The 18,850-nt window shown below is 44.5% G+C and overlaps 4 protein-coding genes across 4 annotated transcripts; all 4 read left to right on the forward strand.

Moving 5' to 3' along the window:
* Positions 1-838: 838 nt before the first annotated feature.
* On the forward strand, positions 839-2,293 carry LOC127754510 (probable sugar phosphate/phosphate translocator At4g32390). The gene has a single exon (XM_052280068.1). It carries the CDS (start codon positions 954-956, stop codon positions 2,118-2,120), a length of 1,167 nt encoding a protein of 388 aa, XP_052136028.1. The 5' UTR covers positions 839-953; the 3' UTR covers positions 2,121-2,293.
* Positions 2,294-3,320: 1,027 nt separating this feature from the next.
* LOC127754509 (heterogeneous nuclear ribonucleoprotein Q-like) lies at positions 3,321-8,072 on the forward strand. The gene is made up of 9 exons (XM_052280067.1): positions 3,321-3,458; positions 4,822-5,265; positions 5,348-5,458; positions 6,082-6,222; positions 6,301-6,471; positions 6,569-6,773; positions 6,862-7,034; positions 7,145-7,227; positions 7,635-8,072. Exons 2-9 carry the CDS (start codon positions 4,849-4,851, stop codon positions 7,840-7,842), a joined length of 1,509 nt encoding a protein of 502 aa, XP_052136027.1. The 5' UTR covers positions 3,321-3,458; positions 4,822-4,848; the 3' UTR covers positions 7,843-8,072.
* A 154-nt stretch (positions 8,073-8,226) lies between these two features.
* Positions 8,227-10,277, forward strand: LOC127754511 (basic leucine zipper 19-like). Its single transcript, XM_052280069.1, has 2 exons — positions 8,227-8,513; positions 9,274-10,277. Exon 2 carries the CDS (start codon positions 9,349-9,351, stop codon positions 9,943-9,945), a length of 597 nt encoding a protein of 198 aa, XP_052136029.1. The 5' UTR covers positions 8,227-8,513; positions 9,274-9,348; the 3' UTR covers positions 9,946-10,277.
* A 2,054-nt stretch (positions 10,278-12,331) lies between these two features.
* LOC127754310 (scarecrow-like protein 30) lies at positions 12,332-14,403 on the forward strand. Its single transcript, XM_052279788.1, has one exon. It carries the CDS (start codon positions 12,332-12,334, stop codon positions 14,012-14,014), a length of 1,683 nt encoding a protein of 560 aa, XP_052135748.1. The 3' UTR covers positions 14,015-14,403.
* The last annotated feature ends 4,447 nt before the right edge of the window (positions 14,404-18,850 follow it).

Raw genomic sequence — 18,850 nt, forward strand, 5'->3', positions numbered from 1 at the left:
CCCCGCCGGTCTCGACCCGTCGAAGAAGACGAGAGAAGAGAAGAAAATAAAGGAGAAAAGAGAATAAAGGGGAAGAAAGAAGGGATGTGGGGCCCACATCGTTTTCTCCCACTTACATATGGGCCCATGTACTTTTTTTTTAAAAACATTGCTGACTAGGATGCCATGTCAGTGAAAACACCCACATATACTACTAAGGGACCTCCGGTGAACGGTTTGAATGAGTTTAAGGGCGAACATTTCTGGTTTTGTGGTTGAGGGACCTCAAAAAATCTCGCTGTTATGTTGAGGGACCACCGGTGAACTTATTCCAAGATGAAATGAGTAATGGACCATAGACCTTGTGAAGCTATGGGCTTATGGTGGGCTTTGTGAACTCCTATAGTTATCTCCCATCTTTCAAATTGGAAAAAAAATGTAACAGTTTCTGCTCGGCATTCTCGAATGAAATGCGTGATGAAATCGAAGAGGCATGTTAAGTGAGCTCGAATCATTGGAGTGCCTATTCAATTGCCTTTTGTTTGTCAACGTTTCTCCGGGTTTGAAATGGTCCGTTTCATTGTCAGCTGTGCAGCTAATGAGGCTGCTAGCCAGCTTATCACACGTTCTTGTCAAGTGTTATGCAGTTGATTCTCTTTCTAGCTGTCTAAATTTCTTAATTCTCGGATCCCACGCACAAGCAGTTGACCAACCGAGTAACTGAGTACTGATGAAGCAATTGTAGATTTGTAGTAGCATTTGCTAGTACAGTTCAGCAACTGATCGAGCGCTGAAGCACACCGCACGTAAAGCGTCCATGACGATAGAGAAACGCACGTCACCGCAACAACCGCCAACTTTATGACCCACCAACTGTTCGACGCATTTCCTCTACGTGCGCGCGCCCACCACCGCCGGCGTCACACCTCGCCAGGCGCCAGCCACATCAAAGCTTCCTCTCCTACCTCGCCCAAATGGGCGCCGCCGGCGACAACGCAGCCAAGGCCCCTGCAGCCGCAGCCGGCAGTAATGGCAAGGGCACTGCCGCCTCCATGGACGTCGTGTCGTCGTCGTCGTCGTCTTCTCCGGCGCCGGCGCCGTCGGTGCTCAAGTCGGTGCTGCTCTCCTACGCGTACGTGAGCGTGTGGATCACACTCAGCTTCTCGGTGATCGTGTACAACAAGTACATCCTTGATCCCAAGATGTACAACTGGCCATTCCCCATCTCCCTCACCATGATCCACATGGCGTTCTGCGCCTCCCTCGCCGTGGTGCTCGTCCGCGTCCTCCGCGTCGTCGCCGTGCCGGCGTCGCCGCCCATGACGCCCAGCCTCTACGCCGCCTCCGTCGTGCCCATCGGCGCGCTCTACGCGCTGTCGCTCTGGTTCTCCAACTCCGCATACATCTACCTTTCCGTCTCCTTCATCCAGATGCTCAAGGCGCTCATGCCCGTCGCCGTCTACTCCCTCGCCGTCGCGTTCCGCACCGACTCCTTCCGCCGCGCCTCCATGCTCAACATGCTCGGCATCTCCGCGGGCGTCGCCGTCGCGGCCTACGGCGAGGCTCGGTTCGACGCGTTCGGCGTCATGCTGCAGCTCGCCGCCGTCGCCGCCGAGGCCACGCGGCTCGTGCTCATCCAGATACTGCTCACCTCCAAGGGCATGTCGCTGAACCCCATCACCTCGCTCTACTACATCGCGCCGTGCTGCCTCGTGTTCTTGACGCTGCCATGGTACTTCGTCGAGCTGCCGCGGCTGCGCGCCGCCGCGGGCGCCGCCGCCCGGCCCGACGTGTTCGTGTTCGGGACGAACTCGCTGTGCGCGTTCGCGCTCAACCTGGCGGTGTTCCTGCTGGTGGGGAAGACGTCGGCGCTGACCATGAACGTGGCCGGCGTCGTCAAGGACTGGCTGCTCATCGCCTTCTCCTGGACAGTGATCAAGGACACCGTCACGCCGGTCAACCTCGTCGGCTATGGCATTGCCTTCCTCGGCGTCGCCTACTACAACCATGCCAAGCTGCAGGGGCTCAAGGCCAGGGAGGCAGAGAGGAGGGCCGCGTCAATGGCGACGGCGAAGGACGGCGACGCAGAAGCCGGTGCGCGGCTGCTGCCGGAGAAAGATGCCGGTGAGCAGAAGAACTGATCAAAGTCGAACACCAAGCATAGTACATTAATGAAGGTTGATAAATCAACGGCATTCCTTTGTCATCTTTAGGATGCCTGATCTGTGGTTTAATTGACCCTTGATGAACTTCAAGCTGCATATTTAAGTTTGTGACCATTCATTATCATGGAGAATACAGATCATTTTAGATATGCATTTGATTGAGGAACAATGCATGTGATTCAGCAGGAGATAGCAACACAGGAATGATTTATCCAATCCCTTTTCGTCAAAAGGGGCAAGTTATGTAGATGCATGATGTAACGGGAGAACAACTCGAAACTTCTTAATCCATTGGCTACTAAATATCTTTAGTTTCACTCAAAGTGCAGCAAGAAAAGTCCCGCGAGAAAGGAGCAAGTCCAGCAAGGAAAAGGACACAAAGTGTTACAGTGAATGAGTGAAGAGGTTACATTGAGATTGAATGACTAGCTGTAGTAGGTTTGATTAGTTAGAGACAGGAATCTGCTAACTTCGATCCTAATTCCTACTCGTACTACGTTTCTAAATCCAATGCATGCACTGGTCACTCAAATCTTTAGCCCTGTTTGGATCCGGAATCTCATTATTTAAAAGTATTAAATGTAGATTACTGACAAAACCCATTTCATAACTCCTAGATTATTTTGCGAGACGAATCTAACGAGGTATATTAATTTATGATTTGCTACAGTGATGCTACAGTAATCAACTGCTTATTATGGATTAATATACATCATTAGATTCGTCTCGCAAAATAGCCTAGGGGTTATGGAATCAGTTTTATCAGTAATCTACGTTTAATAATCCAAAATAGCAAGATTTCGGAGGGCTATTTAATAGCCCGGAGGATCCATAGAAGGCTTTTCTTCAGGTTCACTCAAAGTTAACACAGGAAATAATCCAATATATGAAGTTCTGTCCAATCACATTGCATCGCCATCACTTGAGTCCGTTTATCCAAGTATCCAACCAGGTTTTTTCTTTTTTTTTTCTTTTTTTCCATTTCTCTCACTGCTGAAATCAAACCGGTGAAAAATGGGCCGAAATGTGCCTCTACGTCTCGTGGGCTGTATATGGGCTGAACCTGGCGGGCCATATCGTTCATTCACCGCACTTAGGAGGCCCATCCAGGCCCAACAAACCAAAAGTATTTGGCCTGGACGCGGATGGGCTAAACCGTATTCCCCGTCACTTCGTCGGTGATGAGACTGTGCAAACTCCCTCATTCGATCGCCGTCTTCTTCCAGCTCGAGCCTAGGGTTGGCGGGTGGCGAGGCGACTCGGCTGTTCCCCATTTCCGCCATCGGGACGACCACCCTGCCTCAGCTCCCCAAGGTGAGGAACCAGATCCCAGATTCGAATTTAGATGCCCTGCGTTCGTCCTATCCCTCGCTATTGATCGCGCTTTATTGTTCTATTTGGGAGCGGTAGCAGTGTGGCGCTCGTCAAGATTTTCTCGTTTCCAAATGTTGGATTGCGTTGGTTATCAGAATTTTCCTTCACCTTTGCAATTGCTGGATTGGCATTTAGGTCGTTAAGTTTTTTTTTTAAATACCTCTATTGTGCTAGTCGGGAGCGAGAGGACTTAGCTATTTCATCGATCTGGTTTGTTTGTGCAGGCCCTTGTATGTAGATGACCAAACTGTAACCAGAATTTATAAATGTTGATTTGAAGACATCTTCTCAGTCAAATCGAGGCCCTAAGTTCCAAATTATAGCTCTTCTAGTGTGTGCGAAAAATGTAATGTCCTGAACCGTGCCAGCGATTTTTCTTTTTTAATTAAAATGGAGTCGGCGTGTTATCCTCTGTAACCCATATCAAACTCTTTTGCGGTGCTCCACACTTACCTCTAACCTAATATAGGGTAAAAGTAAACCAACATTAAACTACCCTATTATTTAAGTGATTGCACCTGCTCCAGCTAGTTACGCGTTTTTCCTTGCTTATCATGTAGCCAAAAGCCTTTATTACCCTTGCAACGACCAAGGGATGACCAATTACATGGTATGGAGTAATAGTCATATTAACCATTAGATAGAATGGATGGCCCAAAATAAGTTAGGCGCACCTTAAAAGTTTCCATATCTTTTAATATCCTACAAATTAAGCAATGGAACGTTTCCTGTGTTGGGCCCAATTTGATTTGCTTGTGGTATCGAAATGGTGCCAATTAGTGTTTTCTCCATTTCTTGTCATTAGTCAGATTCTCTTTTTTTTTTTGCGGGAGTCATTAGTCAGATTCTCAGCTACTGTCATGTTATTTAACCGGAATTAGATTTTAATTTATAGCATAATACATACAATATATTATGGTTCTCATCGTGTTTTTTTTATTTCTGTGCCTTTTTTCTTTCCTTCCCATCCATTTCATGGAATATTGGCATCATTCTATTGCACATCATCAGCTTGTTCATTATACTTCACATTGCATCATCTTTGCTCTTTGCTCTTTTTCATGTCCATGCTTATCGGGGATTGTATCTTGAGAACCTCCCCATAGAATCCTTTGTAACCGTACCACTGTTTCCTCATTTGTTCCTTATACATTCTCTTTCTATCCAGTTGGATACCCATGGCTGCATCCTGTTTGAGATTATTGCATAACAAGTACTCTTGTTTATTCGGTTGTTTTTCTTCCTATCCTTGTATCATCACTTTGCTCTCCCAATATTGTTGGCTCCTTTGCTCTTTCCAAAGTTGCCTCGGAACTTTGAGCTTTTCAAGATGCCAAGAAGGACAGATAATGCTGCTTCTGCCAATTCAGTTGAACCAGACAAATCAGAAGAATGTTTGGAGTTTGATGATGAAGAGGAGGAGGTAGAAGAGGAGGAAATTGAATATGAAGAAATCGAGGAGGAGATAGAAGAGGAGGAGGAGGTAGAGGAGGATGAAGATGTCGTGGAGGAAGTTGAGGAGGTAGATGAGGAGGAAGATGAGGAGGAAGAAGAGGAATCTGATGAAACTGAAGGTGTAAGTAAAACTAAAGGTGTTCACCAGAAGGATGTTACTGGAAAGGGAAAGCATGCTGAGCTTCTTGCTCTTCCTCCCCATGGTTCTGAAGTATATGTTGGAGGCATCTCCAGTGATGTATCTTCTGAAGATCTGAAGAGACTATGTGAACCAGTTGGAGAAGTTGTGGAAGTAAGTACTGCTTACATTGTTCGTTTTATGTTTCCATGTGGCCTGTTTTGTTCTGAATTACATATTCTCCCGTTTTATGCAGGTAAGAATGATGAGAGGAAAGGACGATAGCAGGGGATATGCTTTTGTTAATTTTAGAACTAAAGGTTTGGCATTAAAGGTTGTCAAAGAATTGAACAATGCAAAACTGAAGGTTTGTTTTCTGTTGAACTTGAAAGTTGATTATCATGCCATCTGATCTGCAATGTCTATACTGTCGCTCCATCAGTGCCATTGAGATTTTATCCTAAGATTGGTAATTGATCAAGCAAGTTCTGGACATTTTTACTACACTTTTTTCAGTTTCCAAATGTGAACTGGTAGAGAACAAAATAGTGATTTCACTTGGATATTATCATGCAATAAGCTTTCCTTTTTTTTCAGTCTTATTGCACTTATATCTGCAGTTAACTTCTGTTGATTTTGACATAGCACAGTAATCTCACACATCAGCTGTTCTCCCTGTTTCCCTGGATATGTAGGAAGAAATAGGGAGGGGCACATATATCTACTATACATGATCTCTAGCAATATCATGGTTTTGTAACTTCTAATATTTGGTTAAAACTACTGGATTATGCCATTAACAGGAAGCACTTGTTCATGATTGGGAGTGGTGGTAGCTTATGTTCTCTTACCAATAGTTTTGGAAAACATAGCTTTGCTGCCCTGGACACACATGTGCAGAATATTTCCTGGTTCCCTGTTATAGCTGACAACTGATCTATCTTGATCTTTTATACCAACTGAATTTTTTCATTATGCTTCTCGTTACAGGGAAAGCGGATAAGGGTTTCTTCCTCGCAGGCTAAGAACAAGCTTTTTATTGGAAATGTACCCCATAGTTGGACAGATGATGATTTCAGAAAGGCTGTGGAGGAAGTTGGTCCAGGAGTATTAAAAGCTGATCTCATGAAGGTATGTATCCGGGTAGTTCAACAACTTTGTTATGCACTCTCGATCTTCTTTCTCCTAAAAATTTCTTTGTACTTGTAGGTCTCAAGTGCAAATCGCAATCGGGGTTATGGTTTTGTTGAATACTACAACCATGCATGTGCAGAGTATGCAAGGCAGGAGATGTCTTCCCCAACATTCAAACTAGATTCAAATGCTCCTACAGTCAGCTGGGCAGATCCTAAGAATAACGACTCGGCCTCTACTTCTCAGGTTCGTTCAAGCATAACATGAACAATTTTACTTTTCGTGTATAATTCTTATACCATGATGTTTTATATGAACTTGATTATTTTACGTGTGTTTTCAGGTTAAATCTGTATATGTGAAAAATCTGCCCAAGAATGTTACTCAAGCACAGCTGAAAAGACTGTTTGAGCACCATGGAGAAATTGAAAAGGTTGTTCTTCCTCCTTCAAGAGGAGGTCATGATAATAGGTATGGTTTTGTTCACTTTAAGGACAGGTCCATGGCCATGAGGGCTCTGCAGAACACAGAGAGATATGAGCTTGATGGTGAGCTTTCCTCTTGCCCTGTAATGACCCACTATGCTTAGTCTGGTTTGTCTGGTGCACTCAAGGTCTCACATATTTCTCTTAACAGGTCAGGTCCTGGATTGCTCACTTGCGAAACCTCCTGCTGCTGATAAGAAGGATGATAGAGTACCACTACCTAGTTCAAATGGAGCTCCATTGCTCCCGAGTTATCCTCCACTTGGATATGGTATCATGTCAGTACCAGGTGCCTATGGTGCTGCTCCTGCTAGTACTGCACAGGTACATGAGTACATCATCATCATAGACCCCTTTGTCCAATCAATGAGGAAATACATGTAGAAAAGGATGATTGATGCCCTTCTAACCATTGTATGCTCTGCTTTTTGCAGCCTATGCTGTATGCTCCAAGAGCTCCTCCAGGGGCAGCAATGGTTCCAATGATGTTACCGGATGGTCGTCTCGTATATGTTGTGTAAGCGCTACCAACCATCTTTTCTAAAGAAAAGCTAATAACATGTTACTTCCTCCATCCACAAAAGTTACACATATTACTTTTGACACCAAGACCAAGGAGAAATTAAATCATCTTGGATGTTACAAAATCAAGGAGTGAATGCAAGCATGCAACCAATGAGTATTTAGATGACTCCTTGGGTTCTAATAAAACATTTAATTTATCTATTCATTTAAGTTTTGAATGCATAAAGACTACAAATAGAAACAACTTATTTGGAAAAACTCAAATGTGAAATAGGTGTAACTTTTATGGATGGAAGGAGTATCACTTATCAGCATGAGATGAGATGAAGTGACTTCTGTTCAGTTACACGTCATTTTGGCATTTCCATTGCTGATGATATCTTCGTTGCTTCTTTGCAGACAACAGCCTGGTGGACAGTTGCCGCTGGCTTCGCCGCCGCCGCAGCAAGCTGGACATCGTAGCGGCAGTGGAGGACGTCATGGCGGCAGTGGCAGCCGCTATGGCGGTGGTGGTGGCAGCTCCGGCAGTAGCAGGCCCGGTGCAAAACGGCAGAGAGGAGATGACAACAGCAGTAGCCGCCACAAAGGCCGGCGCCGCCCGTACTGATCTGATCAGCATAGCTGTAGCTACCACTTAGAAGATGTAGTGCCGTCGCAGAAAATTACCAGAAAATCTGGTAGAAATAATTTATACTGTTTGTACTCATCGATTTATTAGAAGAATTCGTTTCTGAAACAAGACTGTACATGCGTATTTACCAGTATTTTCCAATATCGCAGATTGCTGAATCTGAAGAGGCACTGGTACAGTATAAGCCAGTTTCAGGTCTCTTTGTAAGCTTGTTTTACATTATCTTTCGCTTTTGCAGTACCGTCAATTCACCTCTGTAAGCCACATGGAGTATGAGATTTCTGGGCAAGAATCTGAGGTAGACAGTGAGGTGTGGCTTGGCTGGGTGGCGCAGCGACGTGTGTGCTCAAGACTGGAGACACGGTTGCCGCTGCCCAAGCTGAACACGTCGTGTTGCCTTGTGACTCTCTCTCGAGGCGGACGGGTACATGCCGCGACGCCAACCATTTCTAGGCTTCTAATCTAAGCCGCGGCCGCCGCCTCCGAGCTGTGCTGCTTCTCGACGAGCCGCCGCCTCCGGGGAACCTCGTACAGGGCGGCGCCGGGCCACCGCTCCAGATTCCGGTCGACCGCGAGTCCACGAAGCATCGGACGCACGGCGACGACACTGCAATCCGGCGTTCCTGGGTCCTGGCAGCAGGTGAAAGGTGCGTGCTTTCTCCGCCTGAGAATGATTGGTTAGTTCCCTTACTGCGATTAAATTGCCAATTCTTTTTCTAATTTCTGCATCAAAATTTCCGGCCATATGGTGATTGTACATGTTGTATTGGACTTCTAGGCGCCGGATTAGCCAACTTCTAAATTTCTGATGCTTTCGCGCATGACAAAAATGACAGATCATATTTATCCATGTACTTCATTCTAATAAAATAACTCCTAGTTAATTATCTTTAGGTTGCTCATAGGGTCATAGTTACTCAGGATTGGGCTATCCGGCTATGCTGTACCGTTCTATATTCATTGATATTTTGCCTGCCCAATATTGTACGCGAAGTGCTACAGTTAACATGATCATCAATGATGCTAGGTGTCTGATTTCCATGAAACATGTTAGGTTCATGATGCTGATCTTTATTCATATACGAACTGTTATGTATGCTTTATCTGGTCAAGTCATGCTTGATAGTTGATACATCCTTTTGTTCTGAAGAATTCTAGTACAAATTTAGGTTTTTGAAGAACAGGGCAATGTCAAAGGTTGCAATTGTTAGGTTAGCTTCAAATATACATTTGCTGATTTGCAGCATAAACTGCCATGTCTCTGTCCAGTAGTTATGCCAATGTTTAACCTAGATTATTTCATTTACTTGAGGAAACATTTTTTTTTTGGAATTTAGTTTCTCTATTCTTTGAACAGTCCAACCTGGTAATGTTATCTGATTCTGTGAATTTTCTGAACTTTATCAGGTCCTATTTGGTGTAAGAATTTATATACCTGACCAATCATTTAGTCATCTGCATCTTCTAAGTTGTTGAAAAAATATGGATGACGGGGAGATAGAACTTTCCAGCCAAATGATGTTTCCAAATCCAGAGACTCCAACCAGCCTTGATGATTTCCTGCCAAGCATCAGGACAACACGCACACACACTCATACTTGCAACCCGCCTGGTCCATCGGCAACAGCGCACACGCATACATGCTACCACACCCACACCCATGTCTTCAGCTCAGATGATGATAGTTGTGGAGGTGACAAAGCCAAGCCAAAGAAGGGCCGCAAGCCATTGGGCAACCGTGAGGCTGTCCGCAAATACCGGCAGAAGAAGAAGGCTCATACAGCACACTTGGAAGAGGAAGTGAAGAGGCTTCGTGCCATTAACCAGCAGCTGGTGAAGAGGCTGCAAGGGCAGGCTGCACTTGAGGCGGAGGTGGTACGGTTGAGGTCGTTACTGGTGGATGTGCGATCGAGGATCAATGGTGCATTGGGTAGTTACCCGTTCCAAGCACAATGTGGAGTTAATAATGTTTTGGGTTGTGATGGAATGGCTCAGTGCTTTGCTGGAAAGCCGGAGTTGGGTGAGAGACGGATTTGTACACCTTCTGTAATGAATTGCCATATCAGCCCGGATTCCTAGCGATGTTATCGGAAGCTTCATGGTCTCATCTACCTCAAAGGATGAGTAGATATTGTTTATTTTGTTTCTAGCCTTTTTATCAGAAGATAAGACAGTAGTATTACAGTGCCGTGGAGCCTGGAGGGTTGATGCGTTGTTTCTTAGGTGGCATTTTACCCCTGGAATCTAGTGGAAGTTAGTAATTAGTTTTCAGGTTCGTTATCAAATACAAATTTTTGGTTTCTAGTGTAAAATATCTTTGGTTTCTATGCAGTGTAAAATACACATTTCCCCCCTATTTTCCAGAGATAATGTTCAGTTTTAGGAATTTGTGTTTTATTAGGAGCTGTTAATTCTGAGCATTTCCTTCTTTTGCAGATACTCTGTCCAATTTTATGGGTGGTTGGGTGTGGGGATATTCTCTAGGAGTTGTTAACTATGCACTTGTACTTCTTTTGTAGAGATGATTGTTCTGTTTTTGGAAAAATATTTAGGAGCTGCATAACTCATGAATCCGATGGCTGTATAATATTTTCTGCCTGCCAAATCCCATGATTTTCCAACTCATTAACTGGATGAGGACACAAATCTGCAACAGTCAGCTGGAGATCCCTGATGAGCAGCACAAACCGGTCCTGAAACTGTTCAAATACAACAAGAACAAATTTCTTTGACAGCAGAAGTACACAAGCAACTCGGACTTCATTTCAGACATGTACCCCAAAAAACAGGTACACGACACACCTTTACTCATAGGCATGCAAGACCAAGTACTCGATTCACATCGCATACACATAAAAAACTCATAAATCTCAGGCAAACAAGAACATCATAAAAATATAAGATACATCTGCCCTGACAAAAATATCCAGAGCAAAGGAGATCACCAAGATGATTCACTCATTAGTTATACGAAAAGAAAGAAGCAACAGAGAGCTCAACCAGCTGAGGTCAATGTTTCAGTTCCAGACAAACGCTGCGATGGCGAGCACAGCGGCAGCAATAGCACGAGCGCAATGACCAACTTGGGAAAAGAGTGCTCCATCTTTTCTGCTTTCGCTTACCTGTTCAGAGTTCAGATCTCAGAGCTGAGACGATACACTAGAGCATTTCGCTCAAAATGACAGGATATATATAGAATTGCTTCATGGAATTATCTATGACATATTGACATGATAAACATAGTACACAGATGCATAATACAAGTTTGTCCATTTCTCTCGATCGTGTTCTGCTCGCCAGGATGAATTGGGTTTGATCTTTTTTTTTTTTAAGAATACGCGAGGGGCGCATCTTTCTATTAAGAAGGAATAAAAGTATTTACAGAGCGGGCCGAAAAATCAAAAACACGAAGGGGACAAGATACAGGAGGGGGGAGGAGGAAGAAAATAAAAGCCTAATCTCCCAACGAATGTGGCGACCTTGGTATCGCAGCTCTAGCCAACTGCCAAAGGTCCGCTTCGCCCGTCATGGCCCTAGCAATTTCCGCCCATGTCCTGCTCTTTTGGTTGAAGACCCGATTGTTTCTTTCTTTCCAAATCGTCCACGCCACCAAAGTTGTAATGGTGTCGAACCCTCGACGATGTTCCTTGGCCATCCTTTTGCGACTGTTACACAGCCAGGAGTGAAAAGAGTGCTCATTGAGAGGTAGACACTCAGAATGACCAATAGTTGAAGGAGCAATCCACCATAGCTAGCGAGACTCCGAGCAAGCAACCAATAAGTGATCAATCGTCTCATCGCATTGATCACAAAGAGTGCAGCGAACCGGGTGTGACAGCCCTCGACTCCGAAGACGATCCGCTATCCAACAACGATTCAGTGCGACCAGCCACAGAAAGTACCGACAGCGCGGGGGCGCTAGAGACTTCCAAATTGGCTTGTGCTCGAGGCTGGTTCTTCCCGCGAAGAGAAGACGATACGCCGAACGAGACCCTGAGCTTTCCCAACGCCAAGAGATCGTGTCCGAATTGGGTTTGATCTGGACGGCTGGTTTGTTGCTGCATACTCTTCTGAAAAATTCAACAAGCAGATGAGGTGCTGGCTTTGTTCCTGATGCTAGTGTTCCTTCCTTTTTGTCACTTGTCAGTTGTAACTTTCACTATCCATACAACAAACGTAACAAAATTTCCTTTTCAGAGAACAAAACTGATGATCTGATCGACAACGTCAGTTCTTGTGGATAGTTCTTGTGTGTGTTGGTCGCATCGCATGCATTTAACAACGAGCTTAGATGATACCTATGTTCAGCTGATGCCTAATGCCAGCAGCCACAGCCATGTCGATACATCGTACATGGAGCTAATCGATGACTCCAATGTAAGCATGGAAAACACCTAAGTAATACATCATATGCCACTCCAGTGATGAGAGGAGTTCGTCTTGCGGCGCTGCGTTGCTGGAGTTCATGGGGCCAGCCGCGCCGCCGTCCGAAGCCGCCGCGGCGGCCGACGATGTGGTGCTCCCGTACATCTCGCGTATTCTCATGGAGGAGGACATCGACGACGACATGTTCTTCTGCCTGTACCCCGACCACCCCGCTCTCCTCGAGGCGCAGCAGCCGTTCGCCCAGATCCTCTCCTCCTCCTCCGGCATCGCCGGTGAGGTGAACAGTGCACCCATGGAGGATTCTGCTGCCTTGATGATGCAGGGGAGCGGCAATGGTAGGGGACGGAAGGGTAGTAAGCATGGCGGGGACGAGCTGGAGGCCGAGGTGGGCAGGGCGAGCAAACTGATGGCCACGCCGGAGGAGGAGGAGGACGACGACGATGGCGTCGGCGAGATGTTGGAGAAGATGATGCTCAACGGGGACGAGGACGAGGCATTCCACGGGGAGACGAACGCGCCGCGCGTCCCCGCGGAGAAGAAGTGCGGGAAGGCGGCGCGGCGGAGGAGGCAGGCCAAAGGGGAGGTGGTGGACCTGCGCGAGCTGCTCATGTCGTGCGCGCAGGCGGTGGCATCGGGCAACCGCCGGAGCGCCGGCGAACTCCTGGAGCAGATCAAGCGGCACTCGTCGCCGACAGGGGACGCCACCGAGCGGCTGGCGCATTACTTCGCCGATGGCCTGGAGGCGCGTCTGGCCGGCGCGGCGAGCCTGGAGTGCCGGCTGGTCGCGTCTGCGGAGGAGCGCGCGTCGGCCATGGAGTTGCTGGAGGCGTACCAGGTGTTCATGGCGGCGTGCTGCTTCAAGTGGGTGGCGTTCACGTTCGCCAACATGGGCATCCTCCGCGCGGCGGAAGGGAGGAGCAGGCTGCACATCGTGGACTACGGTGGTCAGTACCACGGCCTCCAGTGGCCATCCTTGCTGCAGCGGCTGGCGGAGAGGGAAGGCGGGCCGCCGGAGGTGAGGATGACGCTCGTCGGCCATCCCCAGCCAGGGTTCCGGCCAGCCCGACGGCTCGAGAGGACGGGGCGCCGGCTCAGCAACTGCGCGCGCGCGTTCGGGCTCCCGTTCAAGTTCCGCGCCGTGGCGGCGGCGAGGTGGGAGACGGTCACCGCCGAGGACGTCGTCGGCGTCGACCCCGACGACGAGGCGGCGGTCGTCGTGAACGACGTGCTCAGCCTGGGCACCCTGATGGACGAGAGCGGCGTGTTCGACGACCCGAGCCCGCGGGACACGGTCCTGGGCAGCATCCGCGACATGCGCCCGGCGGTGTTCGTCCAGGCCGTGGTGAACGGCGCCCACGGCGCGCCCTTCTTCCCGACGGGGTTCCGGGAGGCGCTCTTCTTCTTCTTGGCGCTGTTCGACATGCTGGGCGCGACGACGCCGGAGGAGGGGAGCCACCTGCGGGTGGTGCTGGAGAGGGACGTGCTGAGGCGGGCGGCGGTGGGGGTGATCGCGGGGGAAGGGGCGGAGCGGGTGGAGCGGCCGGAGACGTACAGGCGGTGGCAGGCGAGGAATCGGCGGGCGGGGCTGAGGCAGGCGGCGGTGGAGGGCGACGTGGTGGAGGCGGTGAGGAGAAGGGTGAGGAGGAGGCATCACGAGGAGTTCGTGATCGAGGAGGATGCAGGGTGGTTGCTGCAGGGGTGGAAGGGGCGCATCCTGTACGCTCACTCGGCGTGGGTCGTGGCAGAGGATGGTGCGCACTAGGCAGCAGGCGCCGGTGGTGGTGTTCGTGTGTGTTCTGGGATGGGAATGCGTGTTTGCTTCTGTAACGTTGATCAGTGAAGCTATGGAGCGTTTCTTCCCTGGAGCAACTAGCGTTGGAGACTTGGAGAGCTCACAACTCACAAGAGTAAACAAGTTTAGTGGCAATGATCCTTTCAGCTCGGGACGAGCGTTCATTGTCCACTAATGTCATACCGGGATGTATCATGTATGAAGGCTAGCTCAGAAACATAGATAGCTTATTAATTCAGTGTCATTGCAGCTCATGTGCAGAATATTTGTCGAGCTCTGCCTTCCACTGCATCGACTAATGAACTGCAAGCGCAAAAGTTCGATGCAGATCACACGAGAGAACAACTGTTGACGTTCAGAAATGCAAGAAGATACTTTTGCATATAACTGTTAGCAATTCTCAGTTCTCACCGAAAACACCCCGACACAGTGCCCCCTCCACTTTTATCCGGGCTTGGGACCGGCATTGGCAGTGTTAGGCACCCCCTACCCCAAACAGAACACCCCAACATTCCGTCTACAGATATGAAGCAAGTGAAAAAAAAATTTAATTCAAAGGCAAAAGAATCAAGTTAAGCTACCCATAGCCCATCAAACATCAAGGAAACCAAAAGGTTTAACACAAAACAACTATAATCACAAATCAGTCATCAGTAATTCACAGAGCTCTACAAGCAACCTATATCAGAGGGAGCTATACCAACGAAAAGACAAAATTCAAATGCAAATGTAACAATCACAGTAAAATATACTGGCAATGCAAATGCGCATAGGAAATAGACATTCTTGCTTACAAAGCAGGCAGATAACAATACACCTAGTACAACACACCTCATGATAAATGGAAGATCCCATTCATTCTTTCAAGGAACGACAACCAGTAACAATCAATATTAGAACAACATGAAAAGGACGGTTGGTAGAACGCTTATGTAAAATATTGATCTCATCCAACTGAAATGATCTTAGATTATTGTCTTCACAGGATGTACATGAAATACAAAGTCAGCGCAAGTGCATTCAGAACTAAGGACATCCAACATGGTTAATACTACTCCAACACGTACGCCTCAAGCATTAGAGCAGACTACACACAGAAATGAAGCCACATAATTTGGATTGAGCATACCGAATTTAATTGACAGTCAAAATGTTAGGATTGCATTTCCTAAATAAAATGATGTACACAAACTGACAGAAGGTTATAGGCCAGGACAATTATAATAACAAGTTATCCTTGAAGCAATGTTTAATTTAGTTGCACATTAATCATCTTGTTAAAGATCATATTGAACCACGGTGGAAAGTATAAATCCGAAATATTTCAGTTATTATACATTCAGGACTATGCGCACTATAGTGATTTTATTCCATATTCATCATCCTGTTCAGTAAACTATAAAAACTAGTATTTACTATCACATATATCAATACTAAATCAGAACTGTAGGTGCATCGCTGATCACATATATCAATACTAAATTAGAATAACAGCTAATGAAGAAAACACAAAACAGAAATCAGCATAAGCCAGGTCAGTGATCAAGTCATAATCAAGAATTCAAGATGACATTAATGTTAACATTTTTAGGTGTAAATCACGTTGCTAAAAAGTAAAAACATTTTAAATATGCTGATTAAAGAAATTTTCTGATATGCACTGCCAATATGTTGTACAGAAGATTAAAAATTCAGAGAAAATTTAAGTCTCTGCACTCTAAAAGGAATCAACGGGTAGCCAAAAAGAAAGGAGCAGCATGAACTATGATTAAACAAATTATTGCCAGAGTAAAAGAAAATAAAAGGCTCAATTCAACCCAAATTATTCTCTTTAGAACTCAAAAGGCATCGGAGCTTTTGATAGCATTACAAAATGGCAGTTACTAACTCAACAATGTCCAGAAAAAAACACTATATTTATTTGAACTTAGTATCTCATACATTACTAGACACAAACACATACAAAAACACAAGTTTTCACACAGTAATCCCTTCATATTTTGACATCAAACGAACAAACATTAGGAAAGCAACCTAGAACATTGATATTATATAGCCTTTGTAACAAAATGTAGATGGAAAATAAGCAAAGCTGGAATTAATAATTAGCAAGAAGAAATGAAATGTTAAGGATATATAGGACATAGGATATATTTAGCTCACAGAGAGCATCAAGCTTTAGACAATAAAATAAAAAAAATAACTAAAAGCACTTAAGCATTAAATAAAAATAGATTTAAAACCACCAGATAATATGGAGCGATTAAGACTGGTTCAGATTAAAAAAAAAATTGAAACCATGCACACAAAGTTTGATGCATAAATAAAACCACCATATTGCTGTTTAGCTGAACTATAAAGGATTAGTATTCTTCAAGTTCGCTTTAGAAAATTCACCTTAAATGACATAATAATAGAATGGTGAACAATGTTCTTGAAACTAAAATTCTGAACGTACAAACAAGAATGAACCACTACCCAAGACAAATAAAACGGCAACCTATGACACTTCAATCGAAGGCAAATAACAGCTGATGATTGCCCTAGCTCATTTCACATAAGAAAAATGACGCAACAAAACAAACCTAAGGACAAAATTCAAATCAAATAAAGAAAAGAGTGCTAGCCATCTAACGAGAACATGCAAGGACCATACTAAAATGAAATGGAAGTTCCACACATGAAGGTATATGATACAAAGAAAGAATTCTACAGAAAACAAGGTTAGGTTGAACTAATTAATTTATCTTCAAAGCATGAAGATATTGAAATAAACAAGCACTACCCTGAAAAACCTAATAAGCATGCATACGGAGTACATATTCATCATAAATAAAATAAATGAAACTGTGTTAATCAAGTGATACATTTTGAATAAATGTCATAATATTATACGAAGAGGGCACCCATTATAGCTCATCCATACAGGCAAAAAGATAGTATATATTAGTAGCTCTGTTAGTATGGCACTACCTACACAACATACAAACAGTCAAACAAATAAATGAAAGTGTTAATCAAGTGAGACATTTTTATGAACTGCGTAATATTATACGAAGAGGAGGGCACCCATTATATAGCGCATCCATACAGGCAAAAAAAGATAGTATATATTAGTTGCTCTTTGAGTATGGAACTATCTACACAACATACACAACATTCAAACAATCTCTTTGGTAAGCGACAATGAATGAGATACTAGCCTTAATTAAGGTCCTTTCTCGGTAAATCTTAAAGTGGGGGCACTAAAAAAAGGCATGTGCCAGACGAACTGTAAGAAGAAAATATAAAAGATAATTAATGTCAGGGGAGATAATCTACAGACAAGTTAGCAGAATTATATTTTTAGTGTACATAGTGAAAATGTATGTATGATATATTTCGAAAAATATTGTGGGTGATTAGCAACAAAGTTCAAGAGATTTACGTCAATTTCAAAAGCGCTATCAATTCCTATAAAAAGCATAATATTTAGAAAACATCCACATTTCTATCTTAGCCTAGGCAAACAATGTTGAGACTGTAAACTTCAGTTATCTACAAACTTAGTTAGAAGATGAGCAACTTTCAAAACAGTGGACCCTGCCATTTACTTGAAATATCCTAGTTCCTGAATGAGGTGGTACATTCAATATGCAAAATTAAATCAGGAGAAAACAATGCCATCAACTTATTTTCCGTACAGATCATGGTAATATATAAGTTAATAAAATACATAATTGTCAAAATAAATTATCATATTACAACAACCTTACAGACCAAATCAGGACATGGAAGTCCGAATCATTTGATAATTACAATTTCCAACATCTTTAGGATGCTTAAAGAGCACATTGAAGACAACACACCAAACGAACAGACAAAGGGCCAAACTATACTGGACTGAACCCACCATCTAGCTAGTTATAGAACATTACATGCCCAGATGTTAAAGATACTACAAGAGAAACAAGTTGGGCCAACTAATTAGAGATCAGATAGTGCTACTGATAACTCTTCCACAGTTCATAAAGCATAGATTTCTACTCACAAGAACATTTAATAGATGGTTTTATAATGGCACACTTTACACAACCATCGAATTTACTTCTCAGAGCAGGAAAGCAAATTCAGTTCCATCAATTTTCTTGAAACAAATCTTCAAATTATTTTCACCATTAGTCAAAAGATTCCAGCATCACCTTCATAACCTTGTATATTGTTCAAAGGAAGTAACTGCCAAAAGAATCATCTATCATAGAAACTTTAGGATGGGCCTTTTAGCTACTACATAACCATCTCCATCTTAACTGATAAATTAGCTTTCCGGAAGTAAACAAGTTAACATCAAAATTCTGTGAGAACTATGACCATGTTTAAATGTTCTGACAAGATTGACTGATCCATGAACCATAGCAGGATTTGACTTAACAGCAAAGTACCAAGCAGATAAATTTCCTCCAAATAACATCATTCACTTGTTAGTTTTGATGAGAAAAGAAGTAGCACCAGTCTTGAATGGAATGGAGAAACCATCTTATACACCAATGTCTAATCCTAGCCATGACCAATTCATACCACAGGCTTCAGTTTCTCTGGTTTCAATATGCCAAAAAATGTTCATAATGCAGATTAAGTGGTCGGACAATCGCTTCTAATGGAAGCAAACCAACTACACAATATTAACATATTGAAAATTCAATTAATTGCAATTAGTCATAACCCTAAACCAAAGCATTAAGGTTCCTACAAACTAACACCAGTGAACATGAAAATAACGGGATTTGTACCTCAAACTGAACAGGTCAAGCAGCAAGTAATCTGTAG

The sequence above is a fragment of the Oryza glaberrima genome, chromosome 11, assembly GCF_000147395.1.
Source record: "Oryza glaberrima chromosome 11, OglaRS2, whole genome shotgun sequence".
In the NCBI taxonomy this organism is placed as follows: Eukaryota; Viridiplantae; Streptophyta; class Magnoliopsida; order Poales; family Poaceae; genus Oryza; species Oryza glaberrima.

What these genes read in the sequence shown, in the direction of transcription:
- LOC127754509 (XM_052280067.1), top strand. Translation starts at nt 4,849, where the DNA reads ATGCCAAGAAGGACAGATAATGCTGCTTCTGCCAATTCAGTTGAACCA. An exon ending in CTCCTGCTAGTACTGCACAG is followed by an intron (nt 7,035 to 7,144) that starts GTACATGAGTAC and finishes TGCTTTTTGCAG; the next exon opens with CCTATGCTGTATGCTCCAAG. An exon ending in GGTCGTCTCGTATATGTTGT is followed by an intron (nt 7,228 to 7,634) that starts GTAAGCGCTACC and finishes GCTTCTTTGCAG; the next exon opens with ACAACAGCCTGGTGGACAGT.
- LOC127754310 (XM_052279788.1), top strand. Translation starts at nt 12,332, where the DNA reads ATGGGGCCAGCCGCGCCGCCGTCCGAAGCCGCCGCGGCGGCCGACGAT.
- LOC127754511 (XM_052280069.1), top strand. Translation starts at nt 9,349, where the DNA reads ATGGATGACGGGGAGATAGAACTTTCCAGCCAAATGATGTTTCCAAAT.
- LOC127754510 (XM_052280068.1), top strand. Translation starts at nt 954, where the DNA reads ATGGGCGCCGCCGGCGACAACGCAGCCAAGGCCCCTGCAGCCGCAGCC.